Below are 16,447 nucleotides of genomic sequence, written 5' to 3'. Positions count from 1 at the left end.
GTCTATTAGGATCTACACTGTAATAAAGCTGTTACAATGATAGGAGCCTTGTAGAGGCATCTATCATTGAAACTACAATTCAAACTTATCAAGCTGTACTTAGTATGTACTAAGAAATTACATTACATGGAAAATATTTATCCAGGCACACTATTGCTTACCTTCTGAGAGGTGGGAAGAGTCTGTGTCCGTTTAAACGTGTCTCCTCCATCAATACTTATTAGGTCCGCATCCGGCGGGAACGGTGATGGGAACACTACTACGTCACTCTTCAGTGTGTCTGAGCTAAAACACACGTCGTACTGCTGAGTAGTTTTAGAGTAAGACCAGCTCCCGTCTGGGTGAGTGGTGATCATAGGGGCGCTGCAGGTGCTGAAAAGACCGTCAGTCCTGTGGCATTTCACTGCTATTAAAGTGATGAGACTCACTAGAAAGATCGCTGATACTGAGACAATGGCAACGAACAAGTACAGATTTAGATCCGAAAATCCCTCATATTTAAGTGGAACTTTTCTGAAGTTTTTTGGTACATCAACTGTACTTTCAAAAACCACAACATCGATAGAGACAGACGCAGAAAGAGGGCGTTCTCCGTGGTCAGACACCGTTATGACCAATGGGTGTGTTTTAAGGTCATTGTCACTCATTCGCCTCTTTGTCCTTATTTCTCCAGAACTGGTTCCGATTCGGAAGAGGTTCGTGCCTTTGGGTTCAGATATGTGGTAAGAGAGCAGCGCATTGTAGCCAGAGTCTGCGTCTACAGCCCTGATCTTGGCCACAAAGTAGCCCGCTTCAGCAGAGTAGGGAATGTTCTCAGAGTTAACAGAGCCTTGGTCAGAATAAGGCGGGAGAATAACAGGGCTGTTGTCATTGTCATCGAGGATGAGAACATGTACAGTCACGTTACTGCTTAAAGCGGGAACACCAGAGTCTGTAGCTTGGGCTTGAAAATTAAACTTTTTTAATTCCTCGTAGTTAAATGACTGCAGGCTGTATATTTCACCAGTGATAGGGTTAACGTTCAACAACGTCGATATAGCAATATTGCAAATTTTATCGTCAACTAACGCGTAAGACAGCTTGGCATTTTCTTCGAGGTCTGGGTCGTAAGCACTAATCGTCGCGATAATACTTCCAACAGGACTGTTTTCCTTCACATATACGTTCATCCGAGACTCTAGGAAGACAGGGGCATTATCGTTAACATCAGAAATGTGAATGGCAAAATCACTAAGAGTGGAGAGAGAGGGGGATCCATTATCGGTGGCTATGATAGTAACGTTGTAATCAGAGTCTTTCTCTCTATCTAATTGCCCATGTACCACCAAGGAATAGTAATTTTCATAATTAGACTCAAGTTTGAACGGGACAGTGCCTTTGACAACGCACTGAATTTCTCCATTTTTACCTCCATCCTTATCTGATACTGTAACTAAAGCAACAGCGGTGCCAGGCTTGGTATCCTCTCTAATCGTCTCTAGTAGCGGTGTCACTGTTATTTCTGGTGCATTGTCATTCACATCTATTACCTCCACTAAAACTTTGCATTGTGAACTCCTTGGTGGATAACCTGTATCTGTTGCTTGAACTCTCAATTCAATTGCAGGATTTTCCTCATAATCAAGTTGTCCTTGTACCATTATCTCTCCCGTATCTGGCGTTATACTGAACATTTGAGAAGCTTGTGAATTTCTATGACCAATTAGAGAATACAGGATCACACTATTCACACCCTCATCTGCATCAGTAGCAGTGACAGAGGTTAACACGGTTCCAAAAGAAACATTCTCCGCTACCTGGACTTTATAAAGCGATTTACCAAAAACAGGGTTATTATCATTTACATCCAAAACATTTATTATAACGTCTAAACTCCCAGACTTTGGAGGTTTACCCCCATCGATTGCAGTCAGCACAAGCGATATGACTGATTGTTTCTCTCGATCTAATGCTTTCTGAAGCACTAACTGTACCGATAGACCCCGTCCTCCCTCACTCTGTACCTCTAAAGAGAAATATTCATTAGGACTGAGAGTGTAGCTTTTAAGAGAATTACTTCCTGTATCGGGATCCTCTGCTACAGGCAGATATAGTCGCTCTCCAGGACTCGCATTTTCCGTTATGTTTAACGTTTGTGAACTGATAGGAAATGTGGGTGCGTTATCATTTACATCCAAAATATTTATCTGAAATCTGTAAAGACTATGTGGGTTTTTAGTCAGGGCTTCTATTTTTAAGCCACACTTGATATTAGTCCCACAAATCTGCTCTCTGTCAATTCTGTCGTTGACAAATAAGTCTCCGGACTTTACGTTTACATCAAAGTACTTCTTGTTAGACCCCGATACAATTTGAAAAATACGTGACTCCAGTTCCTGTACATTAATGTTCAAGTCCTTTGCTATGTTCCCAACTACTGTTCCCTTGCTCACCTCCTCCGAAACCGAATATACAACCTGACCATAAGATAAGTCCCATAGCCAAGCAAGCAGTAAAATCCGGGTCCATACGTAACCTCCGATTGAAATACCCATTGCTGACCCGTGCTCTTGCTTATCCCCTGTGCTCGATAACAACGATGAGGTTAGCCAGACCTTAAGTTTTACACTCCACAAATGAAGAAAACCATTTTCCTAGTTGGAAGTCTCGCCTTTCTGCACCTTCCCTGCAAAGATGCATTAGAGGTGGAGTCTGTAAAACCTCAGAGTGCTTCACAATCGCGGTCTACAGTGACACCACGTGGAGTATTTGTTTTGCGGTGCATCATCTTCTTGTAGTAGGCCTGTGCTCTGCAAACATCAAGGCATCGTAAAATGCATTATTGAAATGCACGTACGCAAGATAGTTAAATAGTCTACAAGCTGTAGTTCAATGGGTAGACGTAGAGCAAGGACATACGAACACCAAGCCCGTGGGTTCGACAGCCCAGGGAGCACACACTGGTGAAAATGTGTATCTGCCCTGCATTGCAAGTTCCCCTGGGGAAAGCATTTTCTAAATGTAAATGTCCAACCTGAATAGATTTAACATCAACGTTATTGGCGAAATACAGTTTTGCTTGAATTTTTCTTTTTTTAAATATCGTATGTAACTTAGAGGCACATGAGGCATACGGCATCATTATACACAGGAACCTCTTGTGTAACACAGTCCAATTCATTAAGAATTCCCGTGGTTTCGTAAACAAAATTCCCCCAAAATCGAGCAAGATGTAGTTGTCAGATATGGTCTCATCGGTTTGCGCTGTCCAGATATTGCTGTAACAAATGAGAACGTGGAGTAAAATGAGATAGCACAACTCCTTTTGATGTGGGTATTTTAAAGTGTGACTGGATTTTTAAGAAGGATTCAATAAACACCCCATTACTTATTAGTGTTACTGTTGGTACCAGGACGGCATTGCAAATGTGAATACAACAATCAAGTTTAGACTTAATTAAAAAGAGATTACATCATTAGCAAAGGAGGTCGGTAAAGTCGGTAAAGTCGGTAAAAAGTAAAGTGGATTTCGTCTACAATTTAGGAAGTCTCGTCAGATATCATAAAAAACCGAGGTATATTTATAAAATGTGTTTCTTTGATTTCGTAATAAATGCATAGTTTGGTCATACATACAAGATGAAATTGATTCAGCAGAGTTAAATGCTTTTCAGATAAGATTTGTCTGTGGAGCATTGATACAGTGTAGTAACTCTATGAACATTTTGGCAACAGCAAGGGAGGAGACATTTGGGAACATGGTGCAAGCACCTGAAGACACACAACAGAGACAATTATTCACTCATTCAGTCCTTCATCAACGCAGGAGGAGCGCATGGAGCTCTTACAAGGCGCTGGCTCCTGGTTACCTCTCTGATAAAAGAACGCAACAACTCAAAGTTCAAATCATAGTTTATGACATTGGTCGTCTGAGAATATCCTCAGTAAAGTGATTTCGCAAATAATATTCGCAGTTTATATCATAAATAGCCCTACCTTTTGAGTACTGGGAAGAGTTTGTGTCCGATTAAAAGTATCTCCTCCGTTGATACTGACCAGTTCCGCGTCTGTTGGCGGATACCGTGATGGGAACACAACGACGTCACTCTTCAGTGTGTCTGAGCTAAAACACACGTCGTACTGCTGAGTAGTTTTAGAGTAAGACCAGCTCCCGTCTGGGTGAGTGGTGATCATGGGGGCGCTGCAGGTGCTGAAAAGACCGTCAGTCCTGTTGCATTTCACTGCTATTAAAGTGATAAGACTCACTAGAAAGATCACTGCCACTGATATAATAGCAATGACTAAATAGAGATTTAGATCCGAAAATGTGTCCTCAATCCGTGGTACTTGTTTGAAAGATGTCTGCTTGTCTCCTGAATTTTCTTCAACCACAACGTCAATTGACATGGATGCAGAGAGAGGTGGCTCTCCATGGTCAGTCACCATGATAATAAGTGGGTGCGTTTTTAAGTCACTATCACTCATACGCCTCTTGGTCCTTATTTCTCCAGAACTGGTTCCGATTCGGAAGAGGTTAGTGCCTTTAGGTTCCGAAATGTGGTAAGAGAGCAGCGCATTGTAGCCAGAGTCTGCGTCTACAGCCCTGATCTTGGCCACAAAGTAGCCCGCTTCAGCAGAGTAGGGAATGTTCTCAGAGTTAACAGAGCCTTGGTCAGAATAGGGCGGGAGAATAACAGGGCTGTTGTCATTTTCATCCAGGATGAGAACGTGTACAGTCACATTACTGCTTAATGTGGGAACACCGGAGTCTGTAGCTCGGATCTGAAAGTCGAACTTTTTTACTTCTTCGTAGTTGAGAGACTGCATGCTATATATTTCGCCATTTAGGGAATTAACACTCATCACCGTGGACACAGGAAGGTCACTTCTTTTGTTTTCAACTAATGAATAAGATACTTGGGCATTTTCGTTTAAATCTGGGTCGAAAGCACTAACTGTCGCCATAAGGGCCCCAACAGGAGTATTTTCTTTTAGGTATACATGTATTACATTCTCTGGGAATTGTGGGGCATTGTCATTAACATCAGAAACGTAAATAGTGTAATTACTCGAGCTGGAGAGAGGCGGGGTCCCACCGTCCGTGGCTATGATAGTGACGTTATAGTGTGAATTTATTTCTCTGTCCAGTGGTTCATCTACAACTAAGGAATAATAATTGTCATAATTAGACTCGAGTTTGAGAGGAATTTGATCTTTAATGATGCACTTTATCTCTCCGTTTTTACCGCCGTCTTGATCAGAGACTGTAACGAGAGCAACAGCTTTCCCCGGCATGGTATCCTCTCTCACCGTGTGCAGTAGGGGTGTCACAGTTATTTCTGGTGTATTGTCATTGATATCTATGATCTCCACTAAAACTTTACATTGTGCACTACGTGGTGGAGAACCTTTGTCTTTAGCTTGGACTCGCAATTCAATAGCAGGGGATTCCTCGTAATCAATGTGTCCCTGCGTGTGTATTTCTCCAGTGTCTGGCATAATCCTGAATTTATCAAAAGCTTTTGAATTTCTGTTTCCAGTTAACGAGTACTCAATCTCGCTGTTCACACCGTCATCTGCGTCTGTGGCGGTTACAGTGATTAGTTTGGTTCCAAAGGGAACATTTTCAGTAATTTGAACTTTATAAAGCATTTTACTGAAAACAGGATTGTTATCATTTACATCAAAAGTATGTATAATTATGTCTATGCTCCCAGATTTAGAGGGTTTACCTCCGTCAAACGCAGTCAATACGAGTTTTATAAAAGACTGTTTTTCTCGATCCAATGATTTCTGTAACACTAATTCAGCGGATACACCTTGCACCCCCTCGCTCTGTGTTTCCAACGAGAAATAATCATTGGAACTCAGTCGGTAGCCTTTTAAAGAATTACTTCCTGTGTCGGGATCCTCTGCTATGGGTAGGTTATATCTTTCTCCTGGATTAGCGAATTCGGTGATGTTCAAGGTAAGCGAGCTAACAGGGAAAGTGGGCGCGTTGTCATTTACATCCAAAATATTTATTTTAATTCTGTAAAGACTATGAGGATTTTGAACCACTGCCTCTACCATTAAGGCACACTTCAAATTGCTCTCACACACCTGCTCTCTGTCGATTCTTTCTTTGACAAACAGTTCTCCTGTTGTTAATTTGACATCAAAATAATTCGCGGTAGAACCGGATACAATCTGAAACATGCGTGTTTCCAGTTCTTTAACATTAATGTTCAAGTCTTTAGCTATATTTCCAACAACTGTTCCTTTGCTCACCTCCTCTGAGATGGAATATACAATCTGACCCGAAGACACGTCCCATAAACAAAGAAGAAATATAATCCAGGTCCTTGCAAATCTCTTTGGGGTTGTATGCCCCATTATTATCCTGTGTTCTTGGGCAATGTCAGATAATTTGCATCAAAGGGAAAGCAAGTCCATAGGATATGTGTTAAACAACACGGACGAGGGCGAGGGTTTTCTCAGCTGAAGAATCTCATGTTGTCGCTTTCGTACTCGGCTCATCCTGTTGGTAGGATGTGATAGAGGTGGAGTCTCAACATGAAATTTAACAAACCTCACAATCATGGTCTACAGCGACACTCGGCGGTTCTTTTAGTCACGGGGGCATGATAAGATGTGGATATATAACATGTCTAGCTACATGTTTACACTTATCTCCCATTATTTTGGAATACCTGTAATGTTTTACGACTAACAAACACTTTGTTTTTGGTATCTCAGAGAACTAGCATATTCCATGTGAAATGCAACTGCATGCAAAAAGAAACAGGCTGTTGCTGTCCGCGGATGAGGTGCTGAAACCAAAAGCAGTGCCGAGTTTCCTGGGCAAAGTTGAAAAACAACTTCATTCAATTATTAAAAACAGATTATTTAAATAGATTATTTCAATGTATCTACATATTTCTAATGATTTCCCTGACCAGATTAATCACAGACTGTAAAGTAAGATGGTGGCCGCATAATTAATCTACCTTAAGGGCAGAAATGAAATGGTTTCTTCATACCAATACAGCAACATATGTTGTTTTATCGGTAATAGGGACACAATTCCGCGGATGTCTGCAGTCTACCATGTAAATATAATTGCAGCCCCAACAAAATCTACAAAACTTTTTGAACTGTATTATTGCACACGGAATGCAGCTGCAAATACTGTATGTATGGTGGCAAGTGGTAGGCCGACTCAATTCTTACACGAAAAAAAATCCCTTTTATTGAATCTAATAAGTGATTAGCAAGTTACTTTAGATCAAGGACTTGGATATACATTGTCACTCCTCGTTAATTAGCCTCTGCCAATGTATGTTCGCATGTGTCTTTTCCGCATAAGGTCATGGAGAGAACGCTATATGTTTGAAACATATTAGTATGATGGTAGACATTTATAGAGATGAAGAGAGCATGGGAAATCAACTGACATTTCTTAAATTTTTCATAATTTGCATGGGAAAAATAAATTAAAAAATCATTTGAATCAATCTAAGGTGCTCTATGTCCTACCTTTTGAGTACTGGGAAGAGTTTGTGTTCGCGAAAAAGTGTCTCCTCCGTTGATACTGATCAGTTCCGCATCTGCAGGCGGAAACGGTGATGGGAACACCACTACGTCACTCTTCAGTGTGTCTGAGCTAAAACACACGTCGTACTGCTGAGTAGTTTTAGAGTAAGACCAGCTCCCGTCTGGGTGAGTTGTGATCATAGGGGCGCTGCAGGTGCTAAAAAGACCGTCAGTCCTGTTGCATTTCACTGCTATTAAAGTTATGAGACTCACTAGAAAGATCGCAGATACTGAGGTGATGGCAATGAGCAGATACAGATTTAAATCTGAAAAAGTATCGTCCTTTAGTGGTACTTGACTTAGGGGCTTCTGCATGTCAGTGACACCTTCAGAAACCACAACATCAATAGAAACCGTCGCTGATAGGGAAGGTTCTCCATCGTCAGACACCACGATGATGAGTGGGTGTGTTTTTAAGTCATTGTCACTCATTCGCCTTTTAGTTCGTATTTCTCCAGAGCTGGTTCCGATTCTGAAGAGGTTCGTGCCTTTGGGTTCAGATATGTGGTAAGAGAGCAGCGCATTGTAACCAGAGTCTGCGTCTACAGCCCTGATCTTGGCCACAAAGTAGCCCGCTTCAGCAGAGTAGGGAATGTTCTCAGAGTTAACAGAGCCTTGGTCAGAATAGGGCGGGAGAATAACAGGGCTGTTGTCATTCTCATCAAGAATTAGAACGTGTACAGTGACATTACTGCTTAATGCAGGAACACCAGAGTCTGTAGCTTGAACTCGAAATATGAACGTTTTCATTTCCTCGTAGTTAAACGACTGTAAGGAGGAAATTTCACCACTGATAGAATTGAGACTGATAAATGAGGATAAAGGAATATCACTACTCTTACTGTCAACCAAAGAGTAAGACATCTTTGCATTTTCATTGAGATCTGGGTCATAAGCTGTTACAGTTGTGATAAGACTCCCCACAGGCCTATTTTCTTTTATATAAACAGTTATCAGAGGCTCTGGGAAGCGTGGGGCATTGTCATTAACATCAGAGAGGTAAACAGTGAAATCATTAGTGCTAGAGAGAGGCGGAGTCCCACCGTCTGTGGCTACTATTGTGACGTTGTAGTGGGAATATTTCTCTCTGTCTAGAGGTCCATCTACAACTAAAGAATAATAATTTTCGTAATTAGTTTCAAGTTTAAAAGGAACTTGGCCTTTAATGATGCTCTGTATTTCTCCATTTTTACCTCCATCTCTATCTGAGACTGTGATTAAAGCAACCGCTGTCCCGGGCTTAGTATCTTCTTTCACCGTTTGTAACAGAGGTGTCACTGTTATTTCAGGTGCATTATCGTTTACATCTATGACTTCCACTAAGACTTTGCATTGAGTAGTCCTTGGATGGTTAGCTTTATCTTTTGCCTGTACACGTAGTTCAATAGCTGGATTTTCCTCGAAATTAAGTTCACCATTTACTAGTATTTCACCGGTATCAGGGTTTATAGAGAATAAGCCATAGATTTTCGAATTTCCGTGTCCAGTGAATGAATACACAATTTCGCTATTTACACCAGTGTCTGCATCTATTGCGGTAACGGAAAGCATTTTGGTCCCGGAAGCAACATTTTCAGGAACCTTGACTTTGTATAGTGTTTTACTGAAGACAGGATTGTTGTCGTTCACGTCCAAAACATCTATTTTAATATCTAAGCTCCCTGATTTAGGAGGTTTACCTCCGTCGATTGCAGTCAGTACCAGATTTATGTCAGACTGCTTTTCTCGATCCAAAGCTTTCTGCAACACTAATTCAGCGGACAGACCTTGCCTCCCTTCACCCTGCGTATCCAAAGAGAAATATTCATTGGGACTTAAGCTGTAACCTTTAATAGAATTACTTCCTGTGTCGGGGTCCTCTGCTATCGGTATATTATACCTTTCTCCTGGATTAGCGAATTCGGTGATGTTCAAGGTAAGCGAGCTGACAGGGAAAGTGGGCGCGTTGTCATTTACATCCAAAATATTTATTTGAATTCTGTAAAGACTGTGAGGATTTTGAGCCACGGCCTCCATTTTCAAAGAACACTTCATACTCGTGCCACAAATATCCTCTCTGTCGATTCTCTCATTCACAAACAATTCTCCAGTTTTTCCATTTATCTGTAAGTACTTCTTATTAGATCCGGAAACGATCTGAAACACGCGGGTCTCCAGTTCTTGAATGTCAATGTTTAAGTCATTTGCTATGTTTCCAACCACTGTTCCCTTGTTCACCTCCTCCGAGACGGAGTATGCAATCTGTCCGGAAGACATGTCCCATAAACAAAGAAACAGAATCAATGTCTGTCCGTATGCACTAACCATTGTAATTCTCATCGCTGTCCTCTGCTCCAGCCCGATTTTGAGTACCAGATATTTACGAAACCGCAAATCCAACTTGTTATTTCGCATGCCTTGAACAAGGACAACCTTGTTCAGAGTTGAGGACCACCGCTCGTCTATTTCTCACTCCGCTCACACTCCTCATATGATGTGATAGAGGTGGAGTCCCAGAGATAAATACTTTAAAGCCTCACAAACGTGGTCTATGGCGACACTCTGTGGATGCCACTCAAAATAGTTCATCGTGTTCAGTGTGCATACCCTTTAAATCAGTTTTCATATTGCATGGTTCTTTGGTACACAAAAGTATCAATATTACAGACAATGTACACGACCTGATCATAATTTGCCTATGGAGATGACGTTTTGGCTTAAACTAATCTATTTTTGTTAGTGTTTTATGAGGATGTTATGGCCGTTGTTTGGCTATTAATACAGACAAGAAGAAAAACTTTTTTTAAGTTTTCATCGGGCGAAACTTGTTTTCGCTGTCCAGCTGTGTGGTGCTGAAACGCATTTACTTGCTAAGTGGTGAACTACTGTTAGCTGTTTGCATTCCCATCAGAAATCCTACCGACTAAATGAACTGGTTAATATAAATATTTTTCGAAGTATCAGAGCAGAGATTGCATCTTACCTTTGTTGTACTAGGAAGAGTTTGTGTCCGTCTGAAAGTGTCTCCTCCATCAATACTGATCAGTTCTGCGTCTTTTGGCGGGAACGGTGATGGGAACACCACTACGTCACTCTTCAGTGTGTCTGAGCTAAAACACACGTCGTACTGCTGAGTAGTTTTAGAGTAAGACCAGCTCCCGTCTGGGTGAGTGGTGATCATGGGGGCGCTGCAGGAGCTGAAAAGACCGTCAGTCCTGTTGCATTTCACTGCTATTAAAGTTATGAGACTCGCTAGAAAGATCAGTGCCACTGATATAATAGCAATGAGTAAATAGATATTTAGATCCGTAAATCCATCATCTTTGAGAGGAACGTTCTTAAAAGACGACTGTACATCACCCATATTTTCTTCAATCACAACATCAATAGACACAGTCGCCGAAAAAGGAGGTTCTCCATGATCAGACACTGTGATCACCAGTGGGTGTGTTTTCAAGTCACTATTACTCATTCGTCTCTTGGTCCTTATTTCTCCAGAACTGGTTCCGATTCGGAAGAGGTTCGTGCCTTTAGGTTCCGAAATGTGGTAAGAGAGCAGCGCATTGTAGCCAGAGTCTGCGTCTACAGCCCTGATCTTGGCCACAAAGTAGCCCGCTTCAGCAGAGTAGGGAATGTTCTCAGAGTTAACAGAGCCTTGGTCAGAATAGGGCGGGAGAATAACAGGGCTGTTGTCATTGTCATCGAGGATGAGAACGTGTACAGTGACATTACTACTTAATGCAGGAACACCAGAGTCTGTAGCTTGGACCTGAAATGTGATTTGTTTAATGTCCTCATAGTTGTAGGACTGACTGTTATATATTTCACCACTCTCAGAATTAATATGTAACAATGTGGATATTGGAGTATCACTACTTTTATTGTCAATCAAGGAGTAAGACAGGTGTGCATTTTCATTCAGGTCTTGGTCAGTAGCACAAACGGTCGAAATAAGATATCCTATAGGACTGTTTTCTTTCAGAAAAACACGCACCAGAGGCGCTGGGAAGCGTGGGGCATTGTCATTAACATCAGAGAGGTACACAGAGAAATCACTAGTGCTCGAAAGAGGCGGGGTCCCACCGTCTGTGGCTACTATTGTGACGTTGTAGTGGGAATCTTTCTCTCTGTCTAGTGGTCCGGCTACAACTAAGGAATAGTAATTTTCATAATTGGGCTCAAGTTTGAAAGGGACGGGATCTTTAATAACGCATTTTATCTCTCCATTTTTACCTCCATCCTTATCAGAGGCTGTAACTAAAGCAACTGCGGTTCCCGGCTTAGTATCCTCACTCACTGTTTGTAGCAGTGGTGTCACAGTTATTTCTGGTGCGTTGTCATTCACATCTAAAACTTCAACTAAAACTTTACAATGTGTACTTTTTGATGGCGAACCTTTATCTTTTGCCTGGACCCGTAACTCCATAAAGGGAAACTCTTCGTAATCAAGTTGTCCTTTTACCTCTATTTCACCTGTATCTGGTATGATCATGAAAAATGAATTTTCTTTTGAATTACCATGTCCAATTAATGAATATGATATCTCACTGTTTTCTCCCTCGTCTGAATCAGTGGCAGATAGTGAGATTATCTTCAATCCAGGAGTTACATTTTCAGACACTTGCACTTTATAGAGAGGTTTGTTAAATATCGGACTATTGTCATTGAAATCTAATACAATGATTCTAATATCGAGTTCTCCAGACTTGGGAGGTTTGCCTCCGTCAATTGCTGTTAATACAAGCTGTACAACCGGTTGTTTTTCTCGGTCTAACACACTTTTCAAAACTAATTCAGCAGACATACTCTGCTGTCCACTTTGTGTATCCAAAGAAAAGTATTCGTTTGGGCTAAGGTTATATTTCTTTAGAGAATTACTCTCAACATCTCCTTCTTCTGCTATGGGTAGGAGGAATCGTTCACCAGGACTTGCGTTTTCGGTTATATTTAATATTAGCGAGTCAACGGGAAAACTGGGAGAGTTATCATTCACATCTAAAACATTTACTTGAATTATGTAAAGCCTGTGGGGATTTTGAGCCAGGGCTTCGACTTTCAAAGCACATTTGCTGTTAGTTCCACATAACACCTCCCTGTCGATCCTTCCGTCCACATATAACATGCCAGTTTTCAAATTTACCTCGAAATATTTCTGACTGGATCCGGATACAATCTGGAACATGCGTGACTGCATTTCCTCGACATTGACGTTCAAGTCTTTTGCGATATTCCCAACCACAGTTCCCTTGTTCACCTCTTCGAAAACAGAGTACTCCAACTGACCGGAGGATAGGTCCAATATACAAACGACTATCATAATCCAGATCTGTGAGTGTGTCGAACGAAAAGAAAATCCCATGGTGGTTATCTAAGTATAGATAGGGATGTGAAGACAATCTTGGGGGCAACGCATCAGTTCATAACAGGACAAGATAAACTCTATCTATAAACCTCGCCATGCCGCAGTTAAATGCACCGTCGTGATTAGCAGTCGACACAAAGGTGGAGCCACTGAAATTCTGATTGTTTCAGTATCATGGTCTGCAGCGACACTCTGTGTACATTTTAGGGGAAACATTACTCAAATGGGTCTACAGTACTTTAATACTATGTCAAAAAGATGAAGACACTCTAGTACATTTCTAGCAGTTTGTGGAAGCAAAGGGTTTGAAACAAAACACTGTATAGCCTATAACCACTAATGACGCTTTCCCATAACACAAAACAGATCAGTTAAAAGTCCCTTTAAAAGATCTTGCATAAAATGTGTCTTGGTACAGGGATCTTTTAGGACAGCTAAAATGTACAATTGTAGACAATGCCAAAACACCAACAGATTAAGAACAAGACAACAAATAGACAGGCATTTTCATTAAATGTATATCCAACTAACTAGTTTCACCTAAAAGCAATAGGAGCTTCACCTTGATCTTGGATATATTATGGGTTATAATCAATACTCAGAAATATGCTCTATTCAAAATCCTATTAACAGCTCAACAGTATGACAAGTGTTTTTAAAAGTGTACTTTATATAGTGCAGGTGAGTTATTTAGCAGCATGTCAATGACTAAAATGCGTTAGACTCCATTCACCTTCAAATAAGAGCCGGGTAAGACAGTGTGCTGTTTGTGTAAATTATGTTGGTGTACACATACATAGATTATGTAAACAATCACAACGACTCCTGTAAAATGTATGCACTAGTCGGGTAACATGGCACCAAATAAAACATAAGAACATAAGTAAATCACACGTTGCTCTTTACCGTCTTGGTGTTGGAGAGCGTTTGTGTCCTTTTATAAGTGTCTCCCCCATCAATACTGATCAGTTCCGCATCCAGCGGGAACGGTGATGGGAACACTACTACGTCACTCTTCATTGTGTCTGAGCTAAAACACACGTCGTACTGCTGGGTCGTTTTAGAGTAAGACCAGCTCCCGTCTGGGTGAGTGGTGATCATAGGGGCGCTGCAGGTGCTGAAAAGACCGTCAGTCCTGTTGCATTTCACTGCTATTAAAGTGATGAGACTCAATAGAAAGATCGCTGATACTGAGGTGATGGCGATGAGCAAGTACAGATTTAGATCGGAAAAAGTATCGTCCTTTAGTGGTACTTGACCTAGGGGTTTCTGCATGTCAGTGACACCTTCAGAAACCACAACATCAATAGACACCGTCGCTGATAGGGAAGGTTCTCCATCGTCAGACACCATGATGATGAGCGGGTGTGTTTTTAAGTCATTGTCACTCATTCGCCTTTTAGTTCGTATTTCTCCAGAGCTGGTTCCGATTCTGAAGAGGTTCGTGCCTTTGGGTTCAGATATGTGGTAAGAGAGCAGCGCATTGTAACCAGAGTCTGCGTCTACAGCCCTGATCTTGGCCACAAAGTAGCCCGCTTCAGCAGAGTAGGGAATGTTCTCAGAGTTAACGGAACCTTGGTCAGAATAAGGTGGGAGAATAACAGGGCTGTTGTCATTCTCATCCAAAATAAAAACGTTTACACTTGTGCTGCTGCTAAGTGCAGGTGTTGCAGAGTCGGTAGCCTGGATCAGAAATCTGAACTGTTTAAATTCTTCAAAATTAAACGATTTCGCGCTGAGTATTTCACCTGTCTCGGCGTTTATGCTGATATAATTAGACAGGGGAGTGTCGTTATTCTTCACGTCTACTATGGTGTATTTGATGTCTGCGTTCTCTTTAATGTCTGCATCATGTGCTGTCACTTTTAATATTGTACTGCCAACAAGACTGTTCTCTTTCAAGTAAACGTTTATGACAGGCTCCTGGAATTTGGGAGCGTTGTCATTTACATCGGAAATATGAACAGTAAATATAATTGAGTTGGACAAAGGCGGATTCCCTTCGTCTGTAGCTTTAATTGTGATGTTGTATTGAGATGTGCTTTCTCTATCCAGAGGCCCGTCGACCACTAAAGACAAGTAATTGTTGTAAGAGGACTCAAGTTTGAAGGGCGAGGCGTCGGCAATTTGACAGTGTACTACATTATTTTTACCAGCATCTCTGTCAGAAACGGTGATTAAAGCCACAGCTGTTTGCAGCTTAACGTCTTCGGCCAAAGTATTCAGCAGTGGCGTTATTGACATTTCAGGAGCATTGTCATTTAGATCCACAACTTCAATTAGGATTTTGCAGTGACCAACTCTAGGAGGGTTTCCTTTATCCATTGCTTGGACGCGTAGTTCATATGCCGGAGTTTCCTCGTAGTCAATAAGTCCAGTAACAGTTATAACCCCAGAATCAGGGTGAATCGCAAATGGCTGTTTTTGCTTTACATTGCCATGTCCCGCCAACGAGTAGATAATTTGTCCATTTAGACCTTCGTCATCATCGGTTGCATTCACTGTAATTACAGTTGTTCCAAATGATGCATTTTCAAGCAATTTAGTTTTATACAGTGATTTGCTGAAAGTTGGCGTATTGTCGTTGACATCAATGACGTGCACCGTGATATCCAGTGTCCCCGATTTTGGAGGTTTACCCCCATCAACAGCACTTAATACAAGGCGAATTTCGGGTTGTTTCTCTCGGTCTAAAGCCTTCTGCAGTACAAGTTCTGCTGATACACCTTGTTCGTGGCTATTTTGTACATCCAGAGAGAAATGTTCGTTTGGACTGAGTGTGTATGTTCTTACTGCATTGCTGCTAATATCAGCGTCACTAGCCATTTGCAAAAGAAACCGGTCTCCCTGGAAAGCGTGCTCTGGTATGTTTAATGCATACGATTGGACAGGAAAGGTTGGTGGATTGTCGTTGATATCTAAAACATTTATTTCCACTTGACTCATATACGTAGGACCATGCGCAATAACCTCTATCTTCAGAGAACATTTTACATTACCCGGACATAACTCATCTCGATCTATTCGGCCATTGACCACCAGAAGCCCAGTCTTTAAATCGACCTTAAAATACTGTGAATACAGTCCAGGTACAATCTGAAACATACGTGATTCAAGCTCCTGAACGTTCAGATTAAGGTCTTTTGCTATATTCCCAATCACTGTTCCTCTATTCACCTCCTCTGTTACTGAATATACTGTCTGGCCGGAATATACATCCCATAAACAAAGAAGCAGTACAACCCGAATCCAGCGAAATTCCACGTGAAGAAAAAGATCCATTACTGCCTAGCATGTATTTGACAAATGGTTAGCGCACGAAGTCCTCCTTTAAACACGCGAGACTCATTCTCAAGTCCAGGCGAACACTGGGAAGCTTGCAGTGTTGTATACAATGTTACAATGATTTGCTTAGCCACCCCTCAGTGCGGAAATACTCCTAACCTGCAACAACTACAGTCTGCAGCGACATCTCGTGTGCATGCACCTAAACATTTCAGATCAGCTGAATACTTTGACAACAGTGAAGCTTCGGTATCACAGACTGGCTAT

The 16,447-nt window shown here is 41.5% G+C and overlaps 2 protein-coding genes across 5 annotated transcripts in view; both read right to left on the bottom strand.

Moving 5' to 3' along the window:
- Positions 1-13,025, bottom strand: part of LOC122128479 (protocadherin alpha-C2-like) — a 50,489-nt gene extending 37,464 nt beyond the window's left edge. Inside the window, exon 1 of one of the 4 annotated variants that reach the window (XM_031571880.1) lies at positions 10,517-13,025. In XM_031571880.1, coding sequence (XP_031427740.1) covers positions 10,517-12,892 — 2,376 coding nt within the window. In that variant the 5' untranslated portion in view covers positions 12,893-13,025. The other 3 variants (XM_031571852.2, XM_031571879.1, XM_031571884.1) reach the window with 3 other exon arrangements.
- Positions 13,026-13,119: 94 nt separating this feature from the next.
- LOC105905975 (protocadherin alpha-2-like) lies at positions 13,120-16,348 on the bottom strand. Its single transcript, XM_012834065.3, has one exon. It carries the CDS (start codon positions 16,175-16,177, stop codon positions 13,784-13,786), a length of 2,394 nt encoding a protein of 797 aa, XP_012689519.2. The 5' UTR covers positions 16,178-16,348; the 3' UTR covers positions 13,120-13,783.
- Between the last annotated feature and the right edge of the window lie 99 nt (positions 16,349-16,447).

This window comes from Clupea harengus, chromosome 8 (genome assembly GCF_900700415.2).
Source record: "Clupea harengus chromosome 8, Ch_v2.0.2, whole genome shotgun sequence".
Classification (NCBI taxonomy): Eukaryota; Metazoa; Chordata; class Actinopteri; order Clupeiformes; family Clupeidae; genus Clupea; species Clupea harengus.
Note: the sequence above shows the minus strand (reverse complement) of the source record. Positions and strands in the feature narration are given on the sequence as shown.